The 22,012-nt window shown below is 37.1% G+C and overlaps 1 protein-coding gene across 4 annotated transcripts in view; it reads right to left on the reverse strand.

The window, feature by feature from the left end:
* KDM7A (lysine demethylase 7A) overlaps positions 1 to 18,147 on the reverse strand; it is a 40,622-nt gene extending 22,475 nt beyond the window's left edge. For all 4 annotated transcript variants that reach the window (XM_029233629.1, XM_029233630.1, XM_029233633.1 and 1 more), the window contains exons 1-8: positions 17,932 to 18,147; positions 12,419 to 12,536; positions 9,122 to 9,282; positions 6,927 to 7,068; positions 6,456 to 6,642; positions 5,082 to 5,244; positions 1,528 to 1,615; positions 132 to 238 (exon numbers count right to left, since the gene is read on the reverse strand). In XM_029233629.1, coding sequence (XP_029089462.1) covers positions 132 to 238; positions 1,528 to 1,615; positions 5,082 to 5,244; positions 6,456 to 6,642; positions 6,927 to 7,068; positions 9,122 to 9,282; positions 12,419 to 12,536; position 17,932 — 967 coding nt within the window. In that variant the 5' untranslated portion in view covers positions 17,933 to 18,147. The remainder of the gene's footprint in view (positions 1 to 131; positions 239 to 1,527; positions 1,616 to 5,081; positions 5,245 to 6,455; positions 6,643 to 6,926; positions 7,069 to 9,121; positions 9,283 to 12,418; positions 12,537 to 17,931) is intronic.
* Positions 18,148 to 22,012: the final 3,865 nt, after the last annotated feature.

Consider the following 22,012-nt stretch of genomic DNA (forward strand, 5'->3'; position numbering starts at 1 on the left):
ACGAAAAACAAAATAGGGACAATAGCCACACCACATTTTAAAAGGGGCCTCTCTTTCTATGAGTGGCTTTTAGTGAATTTAGAAGTATCATGCATCATATGAAACAACAAAATGTACAGATTATTTATTACCTTTTAGGGTCTCCAGCAAGTTTTTGGCTACAAACCAACATATGGCTTCAAAGAAAGGGAATTTGAAAAGATCTGGTGTTTTTAGCCTTTTTTCCATCTCATAACACCTAAATAAATAAGAGTTGAAGAAATTTAATATTAATATTAGCATTTCAAAGTTAAATGGAGACAATCAACTTAACTAAAATAAGCAGCCCACGACGTATAAGACCAATCGAGTAGTGCACATCGCTCAACACCACCACACGTGGGTAAGACTGAGCTGTGATCTTACTCAGGTCCGCCCTTAACAGATTTGACAGGATGCTGAAGAATTTACAGTGGGCTTCAAAAAGATCACCCCTTGGGATCTGTAGCCTAGTTTTAACAGAAGGAATTTTACAAGGGTTCCACTATAATAAACAGAACGATGTGTTTAGAAACCAGCTGCCTGTGTTGGACAGCCCTGCAACACCCTCTCATGGCATTTTCTTTAGGCTCTACTAAGCATTCAAGCTCAGGACCACACTTGGCAAGGGTCAAGGTGAGAAGACCTGTGAGAAACCACAGCTCGCCACAGGGTGAGTCTTCCGTGGGAGTCCTTGCAGCAGTCCACACAGCCAGGAGCCGTCTTTCCCCAGGGACAGCTCAGGTATAAAGAAACAAGATTCGTACTTGGCAAGTGTGGGAGCTGCCCTAGCTTAAAGCTTCATACCTCCCATAAGAGCCAGAATCTCTTGTAATAACTCCACAGATGCATGGCTTCCGGGACTCCCCAGGGGCAGGCCAAGTTATAACAGTCACACTCAGGAAAGCCCAAAGACATGGCTTCCTACTAGGTATTCCTAGTTCTGCCAGTACTGATGCGGTTTATCAATCGGGAATCATTTTACCATAAGCAATGTTGCCTTGGAACATTCTTCTCTCATTAGGCTACCAGGGGAAGTTATTACCCAAAGGTCAAATTCTCATGCAGAAGGGGAAATAGCTGTTAATCCTTTACCACAGCAAAGTTAAAGCAGGTGTTTTGACAACGATCCTAACTTAGGGTTGCTCTGCCCCAGCAGCATATGTCACACCTGAGTCTGACTGGTTTTAGTTCAATTCCCTCACTGTAAAAATAGCCAAAGGACAGCCTATCCATTTCTACAAAATTTTGAAATTTGGGGAGATATCTAATCTCAAATGGAATAAATTATTCTTTTTGTTTTAGATTAGAAAAGCATCAAGGTGTTCTCCTGTCAAAATCTTAAGACAATACTTTTGTTAAAAGTTCCTAATAATTTCTCAGGGCCTATCTCCATGAGATCTCAATTAAGTATGTTGCTGAATTTTTTTTTTTTTTTTTTTTTTACTTTTAGAACTAAGTCCTATTTAAGAAAGGACAAAAGATCCTTTAAATACTGATGACACAAACCTGAGCTGCATGCCAATGTTAAGGTTGTGCAGAAAGTTCCCCCCAAAAGCCATACAGTCCTGAGAAGTGAGCACAGCATGAATCCACCCTGAAATGGTTAAAAGTATATAAATCAGTGATTTTTCAATATTCAAACCACACAAATGTGATATATACCTATTTTAAGAAACACAAAATATCAAAATCAGTTTACCTCATACTTCAGTGCTAGAGAAGCTAATGTCTATTACCATCTAGAGGTTCAATGATTCAAATATGTATTAAATGCCTATTATATGCCAGCCTCTGTGCTGTGTTTAAGATAAATGGATTGACCGAATTAGACAAAATTACGGTGCAGGATAGGTGAAGGTTTTTGTGGTTGTTGCTGTTTCAGTTTTTTAGCTTAAAAACACAATCTACTTTATATTAAAGATTTTACTCTGAGACAAGTCAAATCTGGTTAGAGTGAGGCAAGCACGTTTTCATTAAATGAACAACGGGACTGGCTGGGCGCTTTGCCTCCCTAGTGTCATCCTGAAACAAGTGTCCTTAGGGACCAAGCAGAGGAGGATCAATGGAACTCAACCTGGGACCTTCCTCTAAGAAAGAAAAAGTAGATCACCCACATTTCATTAGGCAGGATTATGGTCCTATAAATATAAATGCTGGCAATCAAAATGATATTTTCCCACAAAGTCAAAATGTTTTCCCATAAAAATGTTTTCAAAGCGAGGCTCATTTCTGAGATGATGCTAAACTTTTGAAAGAAAGGTCCGTAGACTGAACATAAAGACTTCATATAAACATAAATCAATATACACACATACGTCTGCATGTAAAAGTTGACTGTTAAAATAGACAGATCCCATTTTCCTTATACTTTTCATATTCTGATCCCTCATTGTGCTGTAACACAATATCAAAAAACTCCCCCCAAGACTGGCTTTCAAGTGGCGACCATGTGTGTGCTCAAAGGCACAAAGCCTTGAGCTTGACCCTGAAATCACAAATTTGAAGTCTCTGCTGGCTTCAAATTCTGTAGATCAGTGGTCCTCCATGGAGGCGGTACCACCTGTAGAGTGTGATCTAGACAGTTTGGTGGGCTTTTTTTTGTCACAGTGATCAGGAGGCACTACTGTCATTTTGCGAGCGGGAGCCAGGGATGCAACATGCAGGACAGTTCCACACAGTAAGAAACTGTCCTCCATTAGTCAGGACTTTCAAATTTCTGCTGGGCATTCAGATAGGTGCAAAATCTGTTATTAACTGTCTGAGCCCAGAAACTATAACTCCATTCATATGAAACAAGGATCTTTTGCATGGTTTGGGCACAATTTTCCAGGAATACAACTAGGTAGCCTGTAAACTGAAGGAAGTGTATCAGTTGCCAACTACCTTGGGGGGGAAAAAAAAAAAATCACACTATCTACGGCAGCAGTTCTTCAAGTGTGGTCCCCAGACCAGCAGCACCAGCCTCAGCCGGGAACTTGTTAGAAATGCAAATTCTCAGGCCCACCCCAGAGCTACTGAATCAGAACCGCTGGGGTTAAGGCCCAGTACTCTGCGTTTTAATAAGCCCTCCAGGTGATTCTGATGGTCAATGAAGTTTGCGAACCATTAATCCACACCAGAGCTACAGACTTTGAACTACCAATTACACACCTGTACTGGTTAGCTGGCCTGTGCATCATCCTGACCTGTAATGCTGCTGTGCCTGAGCGGGGACATTGCACAAGGGTGGGTTCTTATAAATTACTTTTAATTTCTTCTTTATATTCTAATTAGGTCATTACATCAATGGGGGGGGAATTACTGGTGCAGGAGGTTATATTAATGATAAGTGTGAATTCAAGATTTTTGAAGTGGGCATAACAAAATATCTGTTATAAGAGGGAGCTCTGGGGGGCTTTAAGGGAGGGGCTTTAAGGGAGGAGCTTAGCCCATTCACAGTGAAAATATTGATACGTATCTAGATTTATGAATTCTGGTAGTTCTAGGCATTGATTCATTCATTTGCTCAACACCTACTTCTTATTATATACTCCAGAGGCAAGGTAAGAAAGCAGGGCCTGTAACAGATCCTTGCAAACTGTGTAGCCATTAAGGTCACCCAAATCAGAAGAACACAATTCTCAAAACCACTGACCTGGAGAGTCCATACTCTGCATTTAGTCACGTCTCAAAATGACAGACCTGATACCTATACTTGAGGCTATAGCTAAGGCTGGTACTCAATCCCTTCCTAGGGTCCCTCAAAACAGACTCATTGCCTCCTAACTGCCCCAGGACAGCTGCCCAGATTCTTACAGCAGGCTTGGGCCTTTGACATCAATGTAGAGCTGACCAGTTAAAATTAAAGGGAATTTCATCAAAATTTTATGCAAAGGACATTATCAAGAAAATGAAAAGACAACCCACAGAATGGGAGAAAATATTGCAAATCATATATCTGATAAGGGTCTAGTGTACAGAATATATAAAGAATGCTTACAGCTCAACAATAAAAAGACAACCCAACGTAAAAATGGGCAAAGCATTTAAATAGACATTTCTCCAAAGAAGATATACAAATGGCCAATAAGAGAAATGCTCAGCATCATTACTCATTAAGGAAATGCAAATTAAAACCACAATGAGATACAAGTACTTCACACCCACTAGAATGACAAAAATAAAAAAAGATAACTACAGTGTTGGTGAGGATGTAGAGAAATTGGAACACCTGTACATTGCTGGTGGGAATGTAAAATGGTGCAGCCACTAGGAAAACAGTTTGGCAGTTCCTCAAAAAGTTAAACATCATTAAACCATATGACCCAGCAATTCCACTACTAGGTATATATAACCAAGGGAAATGAAAACAAACCTGCACACAAAAACTTTCACACAAATGTTCAAAGCAGCGCTATTCGTTAAGAGCCAAAAAGTGGGAACAACCCAAATGTCCATCAACTGATGAAGGGATAAATGAAATGTGGTACATCCATGCAATGGAATATTATTTGGCCATAAAAGGCAATGAAACACTGACAAGGGCTACAACATGGATGAGCCTAGTAAACATGATGCTAACTCAAAGAAGCTAGATACAAAAGGCCACGTATTATATATGAAATGCCCCAAATAGGCAGATCCGCAGAGACTGAAAGCACACTAGTGGTTGCTAGGGGCTCAGAGGGGGGGAAATGTGGAGCGACTGCTAATTGGCATGGGGTTTCTTTTTGAAGTGATGAAATGTTCTGGAATTAGATAGGGGTAGGGTTGCACAGCCCTGTTAATCTACTAAAAACCATTAAATGGTACACTTTAAAAGGGTGAGCATTACGGTAGATGAATTTTTCTAAATAAAAATAAAAGTGAAGGCAAATGACATAAAACACAATGCCAAAACAAGTCCTGACTACAAGAGAAGCCCTCTAAGGCACAAAGAAGTGAAAAGTCCAAGATCAGAATCATCTCTCGGGCTATGCAAAACTACTTTCCAAACACATTAAAGTCAGAGATTTCAATCAAAAGCTGACTCCATGTGATGAGTATCCACTATGGGGAGCGGGATGGGATTAAAACCTTACCTGTAGGAACAAATAAGGTATGTCCCTGCTTTACCACACATTTGTAGCATTTATCCACCTTATCTCCAAAGAACACTTCACTCTGGGTCACAGATGAACTCCAAGATTCATAGAGTGCCAAATTGTCATCTGTTGGCTTTATCAAATAAAAAACCTTCTCGCCCTAGGAGGAAGTAATCACACTATTTTTGAAAAAGGAAATGCCATTCTAGGATGGCCTATATTGATGTAATTTCCCAATACAATGTTCTAAATTAAATTAGATAATTATCAGATTTTTTTAAGGCTCAAAAAGACATATTTCACATACCTGATCAATAGCTATTGCCCTTAATAAGCATCTTCAAAGGAGCTAAGGCTCCCGTCTCAAATACGACAAGGGGTCAATAAAGCAGGGATGGAGAAATAGTTACAAGAGAGGAGGGTAAAGAATCACAAACATCCTACTGATCTCATTTTCAAGGCAGAGAAGTAAATACATGTTAATAGGCCCCAGGTTACAGAGAGTCATCTCTGCAAACTTCGCCCTTTCTCCTAAGACATATAATAATACAATTATTTTTAAAGATCTGTGAATAAACTTTCTTGAATGAACTAACCCTTTGCTTTCTCACGGAGGAAAGGAAGAGGAGCTCAAGGGCACAGCATCAAACACAGTCCAGAGCATTGCTGATGCACAGGCATGTGATACTGACGAAGATTTGGCTCTAGATCAGCACTGCCCGAAAGAACCTTCTGTGGCGATGGAAATGCTCTACATCTGTGCTACCCAATATAGCAGTTATGAGCCCTATGTGGCTACTGAGCACCTGAAATGGGGTTAGTGCAAATGCGGAACTGAATTTTAAATTATAGTTGATTATTTAAATGTAGCCACATGTGCCGAGTGGCTACTGTACGGAATAGCACAGTTCCAGATAAAGCAAGGTGAATATAAGCGCCTGAGGAGAATTCGTATTTTTATGGGCATTCCTGACTTATCCAACTAGCTGTCTTTAGCCTCACCTTAAGGTCAGAAGCAATTATTACTATAATTTTGCTCCTTCTCAGGTATTAGATTCAGGGATTAACTGGTAACTGACTAGGGGGAAGAAGAAACAAAAAGAGACAAAAGGCTAAAAGAGATTAATTTATAAGATGGGGGCAAAAAAAGGGAATCTATATAAATTAAGAATTCATGGCTCCTCCATTACTTGCGATTAAAAAAAGAAAATCATAATGCTTCTGTAAGTATTTAAAATGACAGCTCCCACTGAAAAAGTACAAAACACTTCCCTCTTTACAAATGTCATTTACAGCAAATGAATACACCCGTGGAAAAATAAGACTGTACGTTTTTGTGATTAAGTGAACAAAGAAATACCCCAGGCTTACCCAGAGGACATGGTACCAAACTGAAGTCCCACCAAAGTCAATGTGGAAATCTGTGTAGCTGTCTTGAACTCCCATTAAGCAGTATTTCTGAACAAATGGCTTGGGAAAGACTGAATCATCAGGCCAATAATTTTCCACCCAGGAAAGTTTTCTGGCTATATCAGGAACCTCCACCAATTCAGACATCCTTTAAAAATACAAACACACACATACACACACACCCACATCATGCAAATTAAAACTTCTTAAAATTTCATCTCCCATCTCAACCCAAACCAAGAAATTAACTGGAACTCACACCTAACAGCAATACTTAAAGTTTGAGGGTACCAAAGCAAAATTTACAACATAGCTATATCACTGGACCACTTTAGAAGTCACAATGACGTCTTTTACTAAAAGAAATTCATCATTTAACTACATTTTAGCTAACACTCAGAAGGCTAAACCAAAACGTCCAGAACTACTCACTTTGTATCTGAAAATTCAAGGCTGATCACATTTAACACTTTTGGTCTGTTAGGATTCGTGAAGTATTTAACATAATTGTGAAGTGTCATTTTGCTGTCTGCCTGCCTTGCCACATCAATGACATCTATCACTTTGTCACCACCTGCAGAGAAAAATTATAGTCTTATTATTGTGCTTAAGAATTTCATCAATAGACGCCCTACACAAAAATATTTTAAAGACTATATTTACTTGTATGATAATTAAGCCATCGATAAAAACTATATAGCCTAGACAAAGATTCTTCCGATACTTTTTAAGTCCAACTGGAACTTTTGAACAAAGGGATGACTTTTGAAAGAAAGAATAAAGCAATTAAGACAGAGCTGCATAATTAACACTGAGTGTAAAAAGTTATATGTTTACAAAGCTTTCTACACACCAATGATTTCTTGTGCAGCTCACGACAAAAATGCATATTACATTGGTAGGTAACAACTGTGCCGCATTCCTCATGCATAAAATAAGGGGACTGACTTTTCCCTTTCACTTCTTTAACACCTAAGATTCTGAGTCCATCATTTTGGGAAACCAATCGGTCATTGGGGAACTAGTGAACAAATTAACCAGGACAAACAATTTCTGCTTGCCTGGTAGTGTCTTCTCTTCTAATATTCTGCTTCAAGAAAAAAATGAGTGGTTAGGAAGCAAAAACCAGTTCATATTAGGGCCTGTGAAATGAGTTCTGAATCGGGATTAATTTACAATTTTCCTATAAAATCATGAGGTATTGCTTGCTCAACACTGCATCACCCTAAAAAGCATAATTAGTTTTACAATGTCCTGTAGGATAAGGTGAAATTCAAAATATGGCAATACTTAATCTGAAATAGGAAACAAGTGACATTTTCTTACTTTAATGTAACTTTATATAAGTTAAGAAAGTATTGCTAAATAGACTATTTTATACTTACGAGGCAAAACAATTCTGTTAACTGAAGCATTCTGCAGTACTAAAAAGTTAGCTACCAAGTAGTATGAACGTTTTTCCTACACTTATATTACACTAGCCATTTACTTTACAGTGCTATCTATGTAAACAGGTTTAGGTGAAACCACAGCCTCATCCTCTAATTTATCAAATAATTCAAAACTAGCTGAATGTGAAGTCAGACAATTTAATTGGACTTCCTCAGTGAAACAATTATCAATGTCAACCAATGGATCAATAAAGGGACAAGTTCTCAGATACTTCACGCTCAGGAGATAACATACTCTAAAGAATAGACAGTTTGAGTCAAGATAGATTTGAGATCTAATCCTCAAATAATCTCTGTTTTGTTGACAAGGAATGAGACCTACATAGAGTCAGCTTTACCTCTAAATACCCTGATGCGAATGAAAAAAGTGACTGAAAATGTCAACAATATTGCAACAGGTGAAGGGTCTTCCACCTTGTTTCTTATACCTTTCCGGGCCTCAATATAAAAAATTAGGTCCAGGCATCGTTAAATGGCAGTATCACCAAGTCATTAATACAAAAACAGGTTTGAAAGTGAGCTCCTCTTTTTCACAGCCTTTCTCTAGGCAGCAGGAGGTCACTAAAGCAGGATCCAGAGATCTTGTACCGGAATGCTGCTACAGAGGCCTAGAACCACCCCGATTTCCCAAAGCCTTCTTCCTCAGTCTGCAGCTACCCCTCCATAATAACTGTTCCTAAGCAAGTATCAGGAAATTTTTTTTTTTTTTTGCGTTACGCGGGCCTCTCACTGTTGTGGCCTCTCCCGTTGCGGAGCACAGGCTCCGGACGCGCAGGCTCAGCGGCCGTGGCTCAAGGGCTTAGTTGCTCCGTGGCATGTGGGATCTTCCCGGACCAGGGCGCGAACCCGTGTCCCCTGCATCGGCAGGCGGACTCTCAACCATTGCGCCACCAGGGAAGCCCGTATCAGTAAATTTGATGACAACAACAACAACAAAAGCAGTAGGATGAGGCGGAGTAAATAAAAATATGCAAAATGTTTTTTTCTGTCTTTCTGAACGTAAGTCTGCTGAGAAAAAAATAGTTTTCAACATAGGTAATACTGAATTTCACTTTTCCTGACCCAGAAACGGAACTAAAGTAACATCTCTTCATTCAACTTTTAGTATTTTTTAGGATAATACCAATTTCACTTTTACCATGTTTTCCCAAGTAATTAAAGGAATCAAGTTCGTACCTACATAACGTTCCACGTCCATAACAGAAAAAGTAGGTGGAGGGAGCCTGAGTCCTAGATCATCTAATTTGGGGACCATAATAGGGACTTCAAATCCATGTTTCTCCAGGTATCTTTGTGTCAGCTGGCTGCCATGCATCTTTACAATGATTTCATCGGCACTAAGGAAAGCATAAGAGTAACATGTCATCTCTGTTGGTAAGTTCAGTTAAGAAAGATAATCTGGTAATGGGTTAATTCATATACTATATTATTATCTACATCAGTGGTTCTCAACCTATCATACCTAATTCTCCTTTTTATAACAAATGTTTTATAAAGCCTCTTTTAGTATTCTAAAGTAAAAGTCATAGATAATTACTTCAATCTACATATAATTGGAAAAATATATATGTATTATATAAAATGCCTTAACTATAACAAGAGAAAAAACAAATTAGTTTCCAGCAAAATACGTATTTCAACGTGTAAATGTTCAGGTAAACAACACTAGAAAATATAACAGAATAATAGGATGCTTACAATCGATTGTAACGAGTGGTTGGATTTAAAAGTAACAAGATCAGAAGCCACCCAACGCAAGCTGCATAGAAAACCAGAAGAGCAAAAGGGAGGGGGTACAGTAGAATAAAAGCTGGTTAGGATAAGTAAAAACAGACCAGATTTTATCTGGCTATAAAAGTCTACACAAATATTTGTTAGGCATTGCAAAGTCTCACCGGACACAGAACAATTCACGCTGTCCTGCACACTGGGGGATGACTAGCGTCTGTGGTCCCTACTCTTTGAGACAATGTCCAAATGCCCCAACTGAGAACTCCTGGTTTCAAAGATCTGCTATCACCAGTATTTAATAAATTTTAACACGCAGTCACCTTAAGCCACTAAAAAGGGTTGCTGAACCTCCAGCTGCCCTCTTTGATGATTAACACATTCTAGGCATTACACTTAAGTGTGGTTTGTCCCTTTTCACTATCCCCTATCTAACCACAAATCAAAGATCTCTTTAAATGGGGATATTCTAGATTTTACCTTCCAGTTGCTCACAGAATGCAGCTGCTATACATTCAAAGTTAAGTGCAACACTTGCATCATAGGTTAAACACAACAGTTTCCATTTATACAGTCAGATCTTAACAGTCTTGATGTCATCTGTAGCCTAGGTGTCAAGGAGAAGACAGGAGAAACTGGGTCTCTGAATTACTGAGCTCAGATCTTCCCACCTTCTCAATAACAGAAGGTCAGTTTAAGGCCTAAAAAAATCAAAACAGACTTTTCTTGGATAGTCTTGTAAGTGGAGGGCTCAGAGCTCCTTCACCTGACTCACTGAGTTCTGTACTGCCTTCTATTTTCCCCATAAGCATCCACAAGTGTTCCTTCTTCCCCAACCTCTGAGAATTTAACAATTCCTTAAACTCCAACCTAAGGGAGAATCTTAAATCACTTGTACTCCTCCATCTTAAATGTCTGGTGCTTTACCTCCCCCCATTGATCAAAAATATGTAGATACAAGTGCTTAAAAATACAGGCACATCATTACTTACAAGAGGAAAAAACTGGACACAAACTAAACATACACCATAGTGGGACGGTTAAGTAAATTACGGGATATATATACATACACACAACACACACACACACAACTGCATACTACACAGCAGTTAAGGAGTGAGGTAAATTTGTGTATACATACAGAAAGATATCTATTAAACATAACAGTAAAAAAAGCAAGTTGCACAACATATGCATAATGTAACCCCATTTTATTTTTTAAAATTAGACGTATATATACATCCATACACCTATACACATAATTGTTTTAAAAGTTATCATTTATGTAAAAAAGGGTCTCAAAAGACTTTGTCTTAAAGTGGGGGGGTCGGGGTAGATAGTTGGAGTTCACTTTATTTTATACACTTCTATCTTAATCACATGAAGTATGTATAATTTAGTTAATTATTGTCACCCTGCCACGGTTTTAAATGATGTGGAGGTTTATGGAGTTACATTAAATAAAACCAAAGACCCTTAACTAGTGGTGAGTACAGTGTGGACACTTGTGACCGCCTCTGGAACCTGCTCACATCTGTGTTTAATACTTCGGCCGAGAAGCCACGGGAATCACTGGGCCAGGACTTTTAACACTACACTTTTGGGTTACAAGCCTATTTTAAAAAACGAAAGCTAAAGCTCCTCTCCCTGAAAAATTCACATTCACATGTCAACATGTCAACTGTTTATACAATTTTAGGAAACTCACAAGCCTCTCTGAAGCCAGCCCATAGAGCCTGGCTGAAAACTCTGGCCCTGGGCTCCAAATCAATCAATGAAAATAAACAGACATTTCTCCAATGACTTTGAAACTCATAAAGGAGAATATCTGAGAATAAGGCCTTTAATATCACAAAAATCACGTGGTGATCACTGTGTTTCATTTTTTTTCTTTTCTCCCAGTACGTGAGGGAGCCAACAGTAGCTGCTTATCATTTATGTTTCTGTTTAAGGGAGGGGAACGGCCAGGTATCCTAAAGACTATGACAAAATAGGAAGGGTTTTATAGTTACATGATCTGATATAATTCCATAATAGGCTGCAGGTGACATTGTGATTGAACTGTAAATTGTGCTTCCCCTTTTTAACAAGCCTGGATATGATCTCGTGTAAAAAGCCTATTAAGCATTATCACTTTAAATAGATGTCAGGCAGCGAGTAGGAAATGATCTAAATTAGCATGGTTAAATGCTGTATAATGCTTTTGACATTTGTTCTTTGAGCCACAGATAACTCAAATACTTTCCATTATCTTTAAAAAAATAAAAAAGCCTAGTCCTGTTGCCACCAGAGGCTAAGCAATGGTTGTGGGGACTTCTGGCAGACGTAGGGTGGAGGCAGATAGGAAAATAACATAAGAAGAAAAGCAGAGTACGAAAACAGGTGTAAGTAAGAGAGGTGAAGGAGAAAGAGAAGCAGCAGCTGCACAACATAAGGAACGAAGCACGGGAATAAGTGCCTTAGATCAGTGTCTTTCAAACTTTTTGGACTGAGACCTACAGTTAAATACATTTTTACCCAGTAATCCAGTTCACATGCACATAACAAAGCTTCCATGAAACTGCTTATTTACTCCTATTACTTGCAATGTACCAATATTTTCTATTCTGTTTTATTTTCAAAAAGTAAAAAACTGATTAAGAATAATACTGGCTTGCAACCTGAAGTTTGAAAACGCTACTTTAGATAATATCACCTTATTGGGTAACATTCTTAAATGTTCTTTGGTCATAACAGGTTTCCTACCTTGGGAAGACTCGAGAACGTAATTCCTTCACAAAAGTTCTAGTTCCAGCCTGCACTGGTTTGGAACCATCATCAATTTCTGTGTAGTCGTGCCTGTGCCAGTTCCTCCTCTTTTTCACTGGATTTTTAGAAGATTAAAAAAAGAAAGCATTTTTGTAACTGGTGGTACTATGTACTTCCTATAATCAATTATAGTCTATATAATCAGAAACAACAATTGTCAAGTACAATAATACTCACATTTTTTAATACATTTCTAAGGCTGAAGAAGTAAAATTTAATGCTGCAATTATAGGCAATTAACTGTGGGTTTTAAAAATTCTTTTTATTTCAAAAATGATTTTTAAATTAAATCAACAAATTCAAATTAGCAGATTGAGCCTTTTATAATATCCACATTCACACATATAAAATCTCACAATTATTTAAAACCATGATTTTCACTAGAACATTAGGTCATAATATGATTTTTATGGATCATCCACATCATCCCCTCAGGACAGGGCCTTTGATCCCACATCGGAAATCTATTTTAACAGCACAGTTCCCTTCTCTGTTATGTCAAGATTTATTCCCAAAATAAGCATGGTTACACTGACACAAAGGATAGCAGGTGACTGCATCATAACGAAAGGAGGACAAGTAACATGACAGAATAAATAACTTCTGGTCAGATCTAACACTCAGATCCCGTGATTCTACAGCTCTGGGAGGCTACAATCTTTTTTTTTTTTTTTTTAATTTATTTTTCATTTATTTATTTTTGGCTGCATTGGGTCTTTGTTGCTGTGTGTGGGCTTTCTCTAGCTGCAGCGAGCGGGGGCCACTCTTCGTTGCGGTGTGCAGGCTTCTCATTGCGGTGGTTTCTCCTGTTGCAGGGCACGGGCTCTAGGCGCGCAGGCTTCAGTAGTTGTGGCTTGAGGGCTCTAGAGCGCAGGCTCAGTAGTTGTGGCGCATGGGCCTAGTTGCTCCGCGGCATGTGGGATCCTCCGGGACCAGGGCTCGAACCCGTGTCCCCCGCACTGGCAGGCAGATTCTTAACCACTGCGCCACCAGGGAAGTCCCGGAGGCTACAATCTTGAATAAGCACAGCAACCAAAATCAGGACACTTGGCTTTGACTCCTAGTTTAGTCATAACTTGCTCTGCAACCTCGGGCAAATCTCTTTAACGTGTCTGGGTCCAGTTTCCTCAATGTGGAAATGAAGGGAAAGAGTACAGTTTTTCAGACTGTGTTGAGGAACCCTTAATAAAAGGGAAGATGGAGAAGAGGTTGAGGTAGGAGCTCTGGACCTCATTCCTCTTTCCCCCAGAGGGGTACCACCTACATGTCTTTTGTGTGGTATCAATGTAAGATTTCAGTTTTACTGTTTTTTTTCTTTTAAGTTTGAAAATCACTTTTAAGCCTAAAACCTCCATGATTCTGGGAAATGTACTGATGTCTAACTTACTTAGAATGAATCAAAAAATAAGGTGGATAGACAGTGGGATCATTACACAGACAGATATGAGATAAAGCAAGTAATGTAAAATGTTAATAGTGGAATCTAGATGGTGGGTTTAGAGGTACTCGCTGTAAAATTCTTTCAACTTTTCCTGTATGTTTGAACATTTTCATAATAAAACCTTGGGGGAAGGACACAACTCTATGAGTCTAAGTTATTTCAAATCCTTCGCCTTACAAAGATCATAATAATAAAATAATGCTGGATCCTCATATGGATAAGAAGTCACACTAAATAATCAATAGGGGTGGAAATCAGGCTTATTCATATCTAAGAGTCTGAAACAAGATTCTCAAGTAATTTATGGCAGTCAGACCCCCAAGATGGAAGAGAGTAAATCCCGTTTTATAAAAATGTCACGGAAAAACTGACAATCATTAAGCAACCTTCCTAGAAAATACCATTAAGGTGTCCTTTGTGTGTTACTATTTTTTTTTTCTCACTTAAAATCAATTCTAAAATTCAAGGGTATTTCATTCCAGGCTTTTTTTTTCCTACAAATATATAGATACATAACCCCATTTTATTTTCAACTGGGATCATAATGTTTATCCTGCTTACCTTTCTTATCATGGGCATTTTCTCCTTATTAAATATTCAAAAACAATTTAAAGGCAGCCTAGAATTTTAAGATGTAAATGTAGATGCATCTTTAAATAAAGATGAAATTAATATTTATATACATAAATCTGTTTCTTGCTATATATTGCAAACCTGCCTCCAGAAAAGTGGTAAGTAACTCACATTCTTACCAATATATATGAGCAGCCTATTTGAAAAGCCCCAGGTCAACAGTGGGAGGGAGGGAGGGAAAAAGAGCGAGAAAGAACAGACTGCCTATTTGAAAATAAACAATGATGTTACACTGTTTTAATTTTCATTTTGGCGGAATAGATTAGAATTCAAACAGATTTGGGATTGGATAGCTATGGGTTCAAACTCCAGCTCTGCCAAATAGCTACATGAAAGACCTAGTAAGATAATTTTTCTCACATCAAGGTGTTACAAATATCAAAGGAGATAACATAGGTCTAGTCTTTCTTAGCATAGTGCCTGGGGCGACCAATATGCTGCCAATTACTTTTCTTTTCTTTTAAATGTGCTGACTTGCAGGATTTTAACAGAAGGCTACACTGTCCTGTTGGGCCAACATCCTTAACACATAAAATCAGTCGCTGCAAGAGCTGACTGAATTTCTTAAAGGAAGGAGGCCAGTGAAAGAACATTTTAATAGTGGTCATAGGGAATGGAGAGAGAATTTTGAGTTTAGATTGCATGTGCCTGAGGAGCACTGAGAATATGTGTTTAAGTATCAGGTTGGTTTTTTTGACACTGGACTTCGAACAGAGTTCTTAATTCCCATTAAGAAGGTAAAGTCTAAATTCACCATATTTATGGATATTATACTGTCTCAATGGTATCTGTAGTAAGGATTCCTGGGGAGCTCTCAAAGAAACAGGAAATCGTTGGTGGCAAGCAGAAGAGGCTTAAGACCAAAAGTTATGACCCAAATTAGGGGCGAGGGTGAGGGGTGAGGAGCAGTGGAGCCTTAAATCAAGATAAAACAGATTCCTGGATCTTGGGCATTTTCCTAAAGGGTACTTAGAGTTGGACTTTTGCCCAGAAGACAGCCAATGCCTGATCTTATGTTATTCAAGGAAGAGAAGCATATGTAGGGGCAAGTAACAGTCAAGCTTCCCTCTGAAGTGTTGTTATTCAAAGTGCAGGTCATGATCCATTACGGGTTGTGAAATCAATTTAGTGAGCATGACAAGCTTTTAAAAAAATTAAATCATATAGGAAAAAAGAAAATAGAGTGCATTACATTTAGTAGTGTTTTCTTTTTTTTTAGTTTTTTTTTTTTTTACGTGGACCACTTTTAAAGTTTTTATTGAATTTGTTACAATATTGCTTCTGTTTTATGCTTTGGTTTTTTGGTTGTGAGGCATGTGGGATCTTAGCTCCCCGACCAAGGATCGAACTCACACCCCCTGCGTTGGAAGGTGGAGTCTTAACCACTGGACCGCCAGGGAAGTCCCTGCAACAGTGTTTTAAACACTACATTATTCTGATTCATAGTAACCCCTTTAACGTTTCATGGAAATTAAATTATTTCATTTTGGGGTTATTTACTTAAACTCTAAATTGAAACTTACATTTTAGTTCTGTTTCCCTTCTTGACATAACAACCCAGTATTATTTATTTCCTCAAAGAATTACACTTGCTCAATAATTACTTCAAGTTATATACTGCATACTTCAGTGCTACACAAAATAAGAACCTTTAAAAACATTTATATTAACAAATTAGTCAATTACACGTGTAACAATTCTACCAATTTGCTAACCTCAAATTTTATACTGCGTAACTAACAAAAAGGATAATCTGTATTTTACAAAAAAATATTTTAATACATTCATATAGCTTAATTTGTTAAATCTCTTAGAAAGAAACTGATAAATTATTAATATTTCTAACAAAACAGATAAGCAGTCAGTTGCTCCTAAGTCTCTTTTGATAAAATCACTTGCCCATAACCTCAGAACAAAATTTCTATTTTAAAAAAGTACTAGGAAAAAGGCTGCATTCAAAATAAAGAGGTTGTATAGGCTACCTACATCTGACCCAAGCGTGTATCAAGGTATGTTCGGGAAAAGCTCAGTTCTAAAATGACTAAGTCTACAGTTTTTCTCTTTAATTTTATGAACACAAAAAAGCTAGCATGCAGTCTAAATTTTTAAGAAAAGAAATAGTTACAATCAAAGGCTTTAAAATCTCTTCTCTACTCTCATATTTGTACAATTAATATTCCCATCTATTCCTCTAAAGCATCTGTAAAAGGCTAACAATAATATCGTTTTGTATGTGTTGTTGGTGTACTCCAGAGGACACGTGAGCTTCCCTGCCCATGCCCTCACGCCTCAAGAAGAGTGCAGGCAAAGACTTGGTCTGGCCTCTGCCTTCCGTGGGACGGGGACTGTGGGGAAGTTGCTTCCATCACAGAGGATAGCTGGGCAGGACTCTAGGCCATACGCAACAGCATGACCTAATTCGGACAACAGGAGTAGTACTTTAGCATATCGGTGCCCTAATTTTCTCCTAAAAGTATAAAGCACGTGTGTGCATTAAAGTCTTATCCTATACTGTTCACTGTCGCAAATAGTACTGGAAGATTTTTTCTTCTTCTTCCAGTTTTATTGAGATATAATTGACATACAGCCCTGAATAAGTTTAAGTTATACAGCATAATGATCTGACTGACACACATCATGAAATGATGACCACAGTAAGTTTAGTGAACATCCATCATCTCGTGTAGATACAATAGGTGAAATAGGAAAAAAAAAATTTTTCCTGTGATGAGAACTCTTAGGAGCCACTTTCTTAACAACTTTCATAAAGAACATACAGCAGTGTTAATCATATTTATCATGTTGTACATCCCTAGTACTTATTTATCTTATAACTGGAAGTTTGTAGCTTTTGACCATCTTCATCAAATCCTCTCCCCCATCCCTGCTTCTGGTAACCATAAATCTGACCTCTTTTTCTATGAGTCTGTTTATTTGTCTTTGAAACATAAATGACCAACAACACTGTGTTAGTTCCTAGTACACAACATACTGATTCAATATTTCTATACACTTCAGAATGATCACTACGATAAGTCTAGTTACCATTCTTTTTTTTTTTTAATTTATAGAGATAAAAACAGCCAGAATCAGAAAAATTTTACTTTATTGCACTTCGCAAATTGAAAGCTTTGAAAATATGTATTTGAGTTTGGGGGCTTTGCACTGGCAATTAAGAAGGATAGTATTTTTTTCACTTAATGTTTTGACTTGTTAAATAATAATTCAAACAAAAAGTGTATTCTCAACATCTTCAGAAAAATCTTCCTTATAGTTCTTGGTGGGTATAATATAACTAGTCAGAGTATCATTAAAGTATTGTCATGTACATATTAAGTTCTAAAGTTCAATTTTTATTTAAGCTTCTAGTACTTACTCAAGGAGGAACCATGTAGAACTGCACAGTTGGGACAGTGATATAGGTCAATGTCAACAGCATGATGTTCTTCTACGCCAACACAGCTAAGATAAAGAAAAATAAAGCCAATGTGTAAATAAGGTGAAGATTTTCACTTAACTATAACAGATTGGTTAGAATTTAGCTGAGAAATGTACAACCTCACCAATAAACTTTGTAAAGTACAGAAACACATGCAAGAATAAATTTAATTCTCTTCCTTACATACTTGCTGAATAATTGTGGGGTTGAATATGTGGGAAGTGATTCACTACTAGCAGCAGTAGAGACAGCAGAAGTAACATAATTATAAACCATAAAACCCTCAAACCATTATGTAAATACTACCTGTTATGGACTAAATGTTTGTATCCCTCCAAAATTCACATGCTGAAGCTGTACACTCCTGTGTGACTGTATTTGTAGATAGGGCCTCTAAGAAGGAAGTAATTAAGGTTAAATGAGGTCATAAGGATTGGAGCCTTAATCCAATAGGATTAGTGTCCCTATATGAAGAGACACCACAGAGCTCACATACCCTCTCTCTCTCCTCTCTTCTCTCTTCCTCTCCTTCTCTCCTCCCTGAGCAGACTAAAACACCACTTAACTTTAAAATATGACTGTCATCAGCAGAGGTGATTAGTAAATTTGGGTAACATCACTGACATGGTGAGAGCACTGAGTCTTAACAGTTCTGCTTTAGGTCTCATATCCCTAATTAACCAGTTAAATTAGTTTGAGGCACTGTATCTGGAATACTCCATATCATGGAGTATACAGCAGCAGCACTTAAATAAAGTTTAAGGGGACCACCTAAGAACTGATAAAACTACATAGTGACATCTTGAAAACAGGAGTAGTTCACCAAAGAAAGACCACAGCAGCTTTGCTCACTTCCCAAATAACTTATTAGGGTAAAAATTTATACATGTTTGGACTCCCAAAAAGTTTCAGAACAAAAACACAACCACAACTAGGACTTGAAAAAGAACCAAAGCAGACCTAACACAGAATTTTGGGGCATCAGTTGACAGGTGTAACAGTGGAAGAGAAAATTAGTGAAATGGATGACAGGCATATCATTCAGAATGTAGCAGAGAGAATAAGACGGTGGGAAATACAAACAAGACTGTAAGAACCACGAAGGATAAAATGAAAAAATGTATAACATACATTTAACCACAGCCTCAGAAGGTAAAGAGAGAATAGGGGTAGAAGCAATATTATGAGCTAACAGTTAAAAATTTGCAGAAATAATGAAAGACACTGATCTCCAGATTTAAGAAACCCAACATATCCCAAGCAGGATGAATAAAAAGTCTACATCTAATCACATCATAGTAAAACTGCAGAAAAACAAAGTCAGAAAATTTCAAAGCCATAAGAAGAAAAAAGCACAGATTACTTGCAAGGATGAGAGACTTCTCAAAGCAATAATGGAAACTGGAACACATTAGAATATCTTACATGTGCTTAAAGAAAATATCTGCTAACCTAAAATATTAACCAAGCATTCAACATTCAGTTAAAATGTGTTTCGGGGGGGGGTAAGTAATTGTACAACCAAAAACTGAGAGTTCACCTCCAGCCAATCCACAGTAAAGAAAATGCCAACAGATGTACTTCTGGCAGAAGGAAGATGATCACAGAGAGGTCTGGGATGCAAGAAAAAACGGAAAAGCTAAGAAAAGTAGAGTAATAAATATGTGGCTGAATTTATACAAACACTGACTACATAAAACAAATAATGTCATGTGAGGTTTAAATATATATACAAAGAGCTAAAACACATGACAATAGCAGCATTTGAGTCAGGAGAGGACAAATGGAGTTACAGGGTCCCGAGGCACTTATACGAGAAGGAAAGAGAAGGTAATGATTACTGTTAGACTTCAATAATAATGAGTTGAGGACCCCTATTATAATTTCTTGGGAGACAACTAAAAGAACAGAAACAGAGAGCATAGCTCCCAAACTAGTTGGGGGCAGAGGGTGATTAAAAAGAGGAGGGGAGGAAAAAGAGAAAAAAAAAACAGAAAGACTAAAATAAGGTATAAATTCAAATATATCAGTAATTATATTGTATGCAAATGGACTAAATGCTTAAGTTAAAAGACAGATTATATGGCTGGACTTAAACAATACAATTTGCTGGTTATAAGAGACATAAAACAAGGATACATTAAGACTGAAAGTAATAGGATGGGCAAATAAATACCACAAAAATAGTGATCAAAAGAAAGTACAGCTATATTAAGCAACACAGAATCTAAAGCAAAAAATATGAGATAAACATGTTCACTTTATAATGATAAAAATTTCAATTCACCAGGAGGACAAAACAGTAGTGGAGATTTTGACAATTCTCTCAGTATCTGATAGAATAAACAGGCAAAACAAAAATCGATGAAATATACAAGATTTGAACTGCAGGATTAAAAAAACATGGCCTAATGAATGTTTATAGAATCCTACACCCAACAACCATAGAACACACATTTCTTCTGAAGCACACATGGACCATTCATAACAAGTGATCATACACTGGGCCACAATCAAATTTGAAGGTCTGAAATCAGAAATTCTCTGGCCACAGTTCAAGATAGAAAGCAATGACAAAAAGTTAACTAGAAAATCTTCATGTGTTTAGAAATTAAGAAATAATATTCTAAATAACCCGAGTCAAAAGATAAATCATAATAAAGGCTAAAATTAATGAATTAATAAACATCTACCTCAAAAAAGTTACAGAAAGAATAGCAAAATAAACCTTAAAAATACAGACAGAAGAAAAACCAAAAGAACAGAACTGATGACACGGAAAACAAACATACAATAGAGCACTGAAGCCAAAAATTGATTCCTTGAAAAGACTTGTAAACCTCTAGCAAGCTCAAGAAAAATGAGATAAAACATAAGTAAACAATGGTAGGAATGAAAAGAGAGAGAAAACTATAGATTCTATACATGCTAAATGCAAAAGAGGGTATTATGAACAATTTTATGCTAAAAGATTAAAAAATATAGATAAGTCAGGCAAACCTGGGTCACAAAGAAAAACAATATTTGAGTAGTCCTAAAATTGTTACTTATATTAAAAATTATCCCCCCCTCCAAAAAAAAAAAAAATCCCAGGCCCAGATGGCCTCACAAGCAAGTTCTAGCAAATATTAAAGGAATAAATAATTCCAATATTATATAAAATTTGCACCAGCAAGTAGGAAAAAAAGACTTACTCTCTAACTCATTTTATGATAGCATGACCTTGATACTAAAACTTGGAAAGGATGATACAAGAAAGGAAAATTATAAGTCACTCTCATTTATGAGCAAAGATGCAAATAGCAAGTTTGGTCTATCTCTGGAATGCAAGGTGGTTTTAACACTAAAAAATTTAATCTGTGAAATTTGCTACATTAACAGATTAAAATAAAAAACCATATGACCATTTAAAAAGAAGCAGGACAAGTATTTGATAAAATTCAACATTTATTTATGATTAAAAAGCAAACAAAACCCCTTAGAAAAATTAAGACTACAAGGATACTTCCAAAATCTGGTAAAGGGTACTTATAAAACTCCTATGCAAATAACATGAGAGCAGTCTCTTTGAGATAAGAGCAAGACAAGAATGCCTGATGCTACCACTTCTAATGAAACTTATCCTGGTGTAGTAAAATAAGAAAAAGAATTAAAAGGTATAGAGATTGGAAAAGAAAAAGCAAAGCTGCTACTGCAAATGCTGTGGTTACACATGTAGAAAATGAATCTGTGGATAAATTACAAAAATCAATAAAAAGAAAGGTGGCAAGATACAATACCAGCACATAAAAAGTAATTGTACATCCACATACCAACATTATAAAGCTAAAAAATGAAATAAAACACCATGCACAACTGCAGAAAAAATGTCAAGTATGCTGGAATTTAACAAAAACTATGCAAAGACCCCTTTAAGGAGAATTATAACACATTATTAAGAGACTTTAAAGAAGACCTAAATAAATGGAGGTATACATCATGATCATGGATTTGAAGTGTAATATGTAAAGATATTAAT

This window comes from Monodon monoceros, unplaced genomic scaffold (genome assembly GCF_005190385.1).
Source record: "Monodon monoceros isolate NGI ecotype Baffin Bay Population unplaced genomic scaffold, NGI_Narwhal_1 Super_Scaffold_2, whole genome shotgun sequence".
In the NCBI taxonomy this organism is placed as follows: Eukaryota; Metazoa; Chordata; class Mammalia; order Artiodactyla; family Monodontidae; genus Monodon; species Monodon monoceros.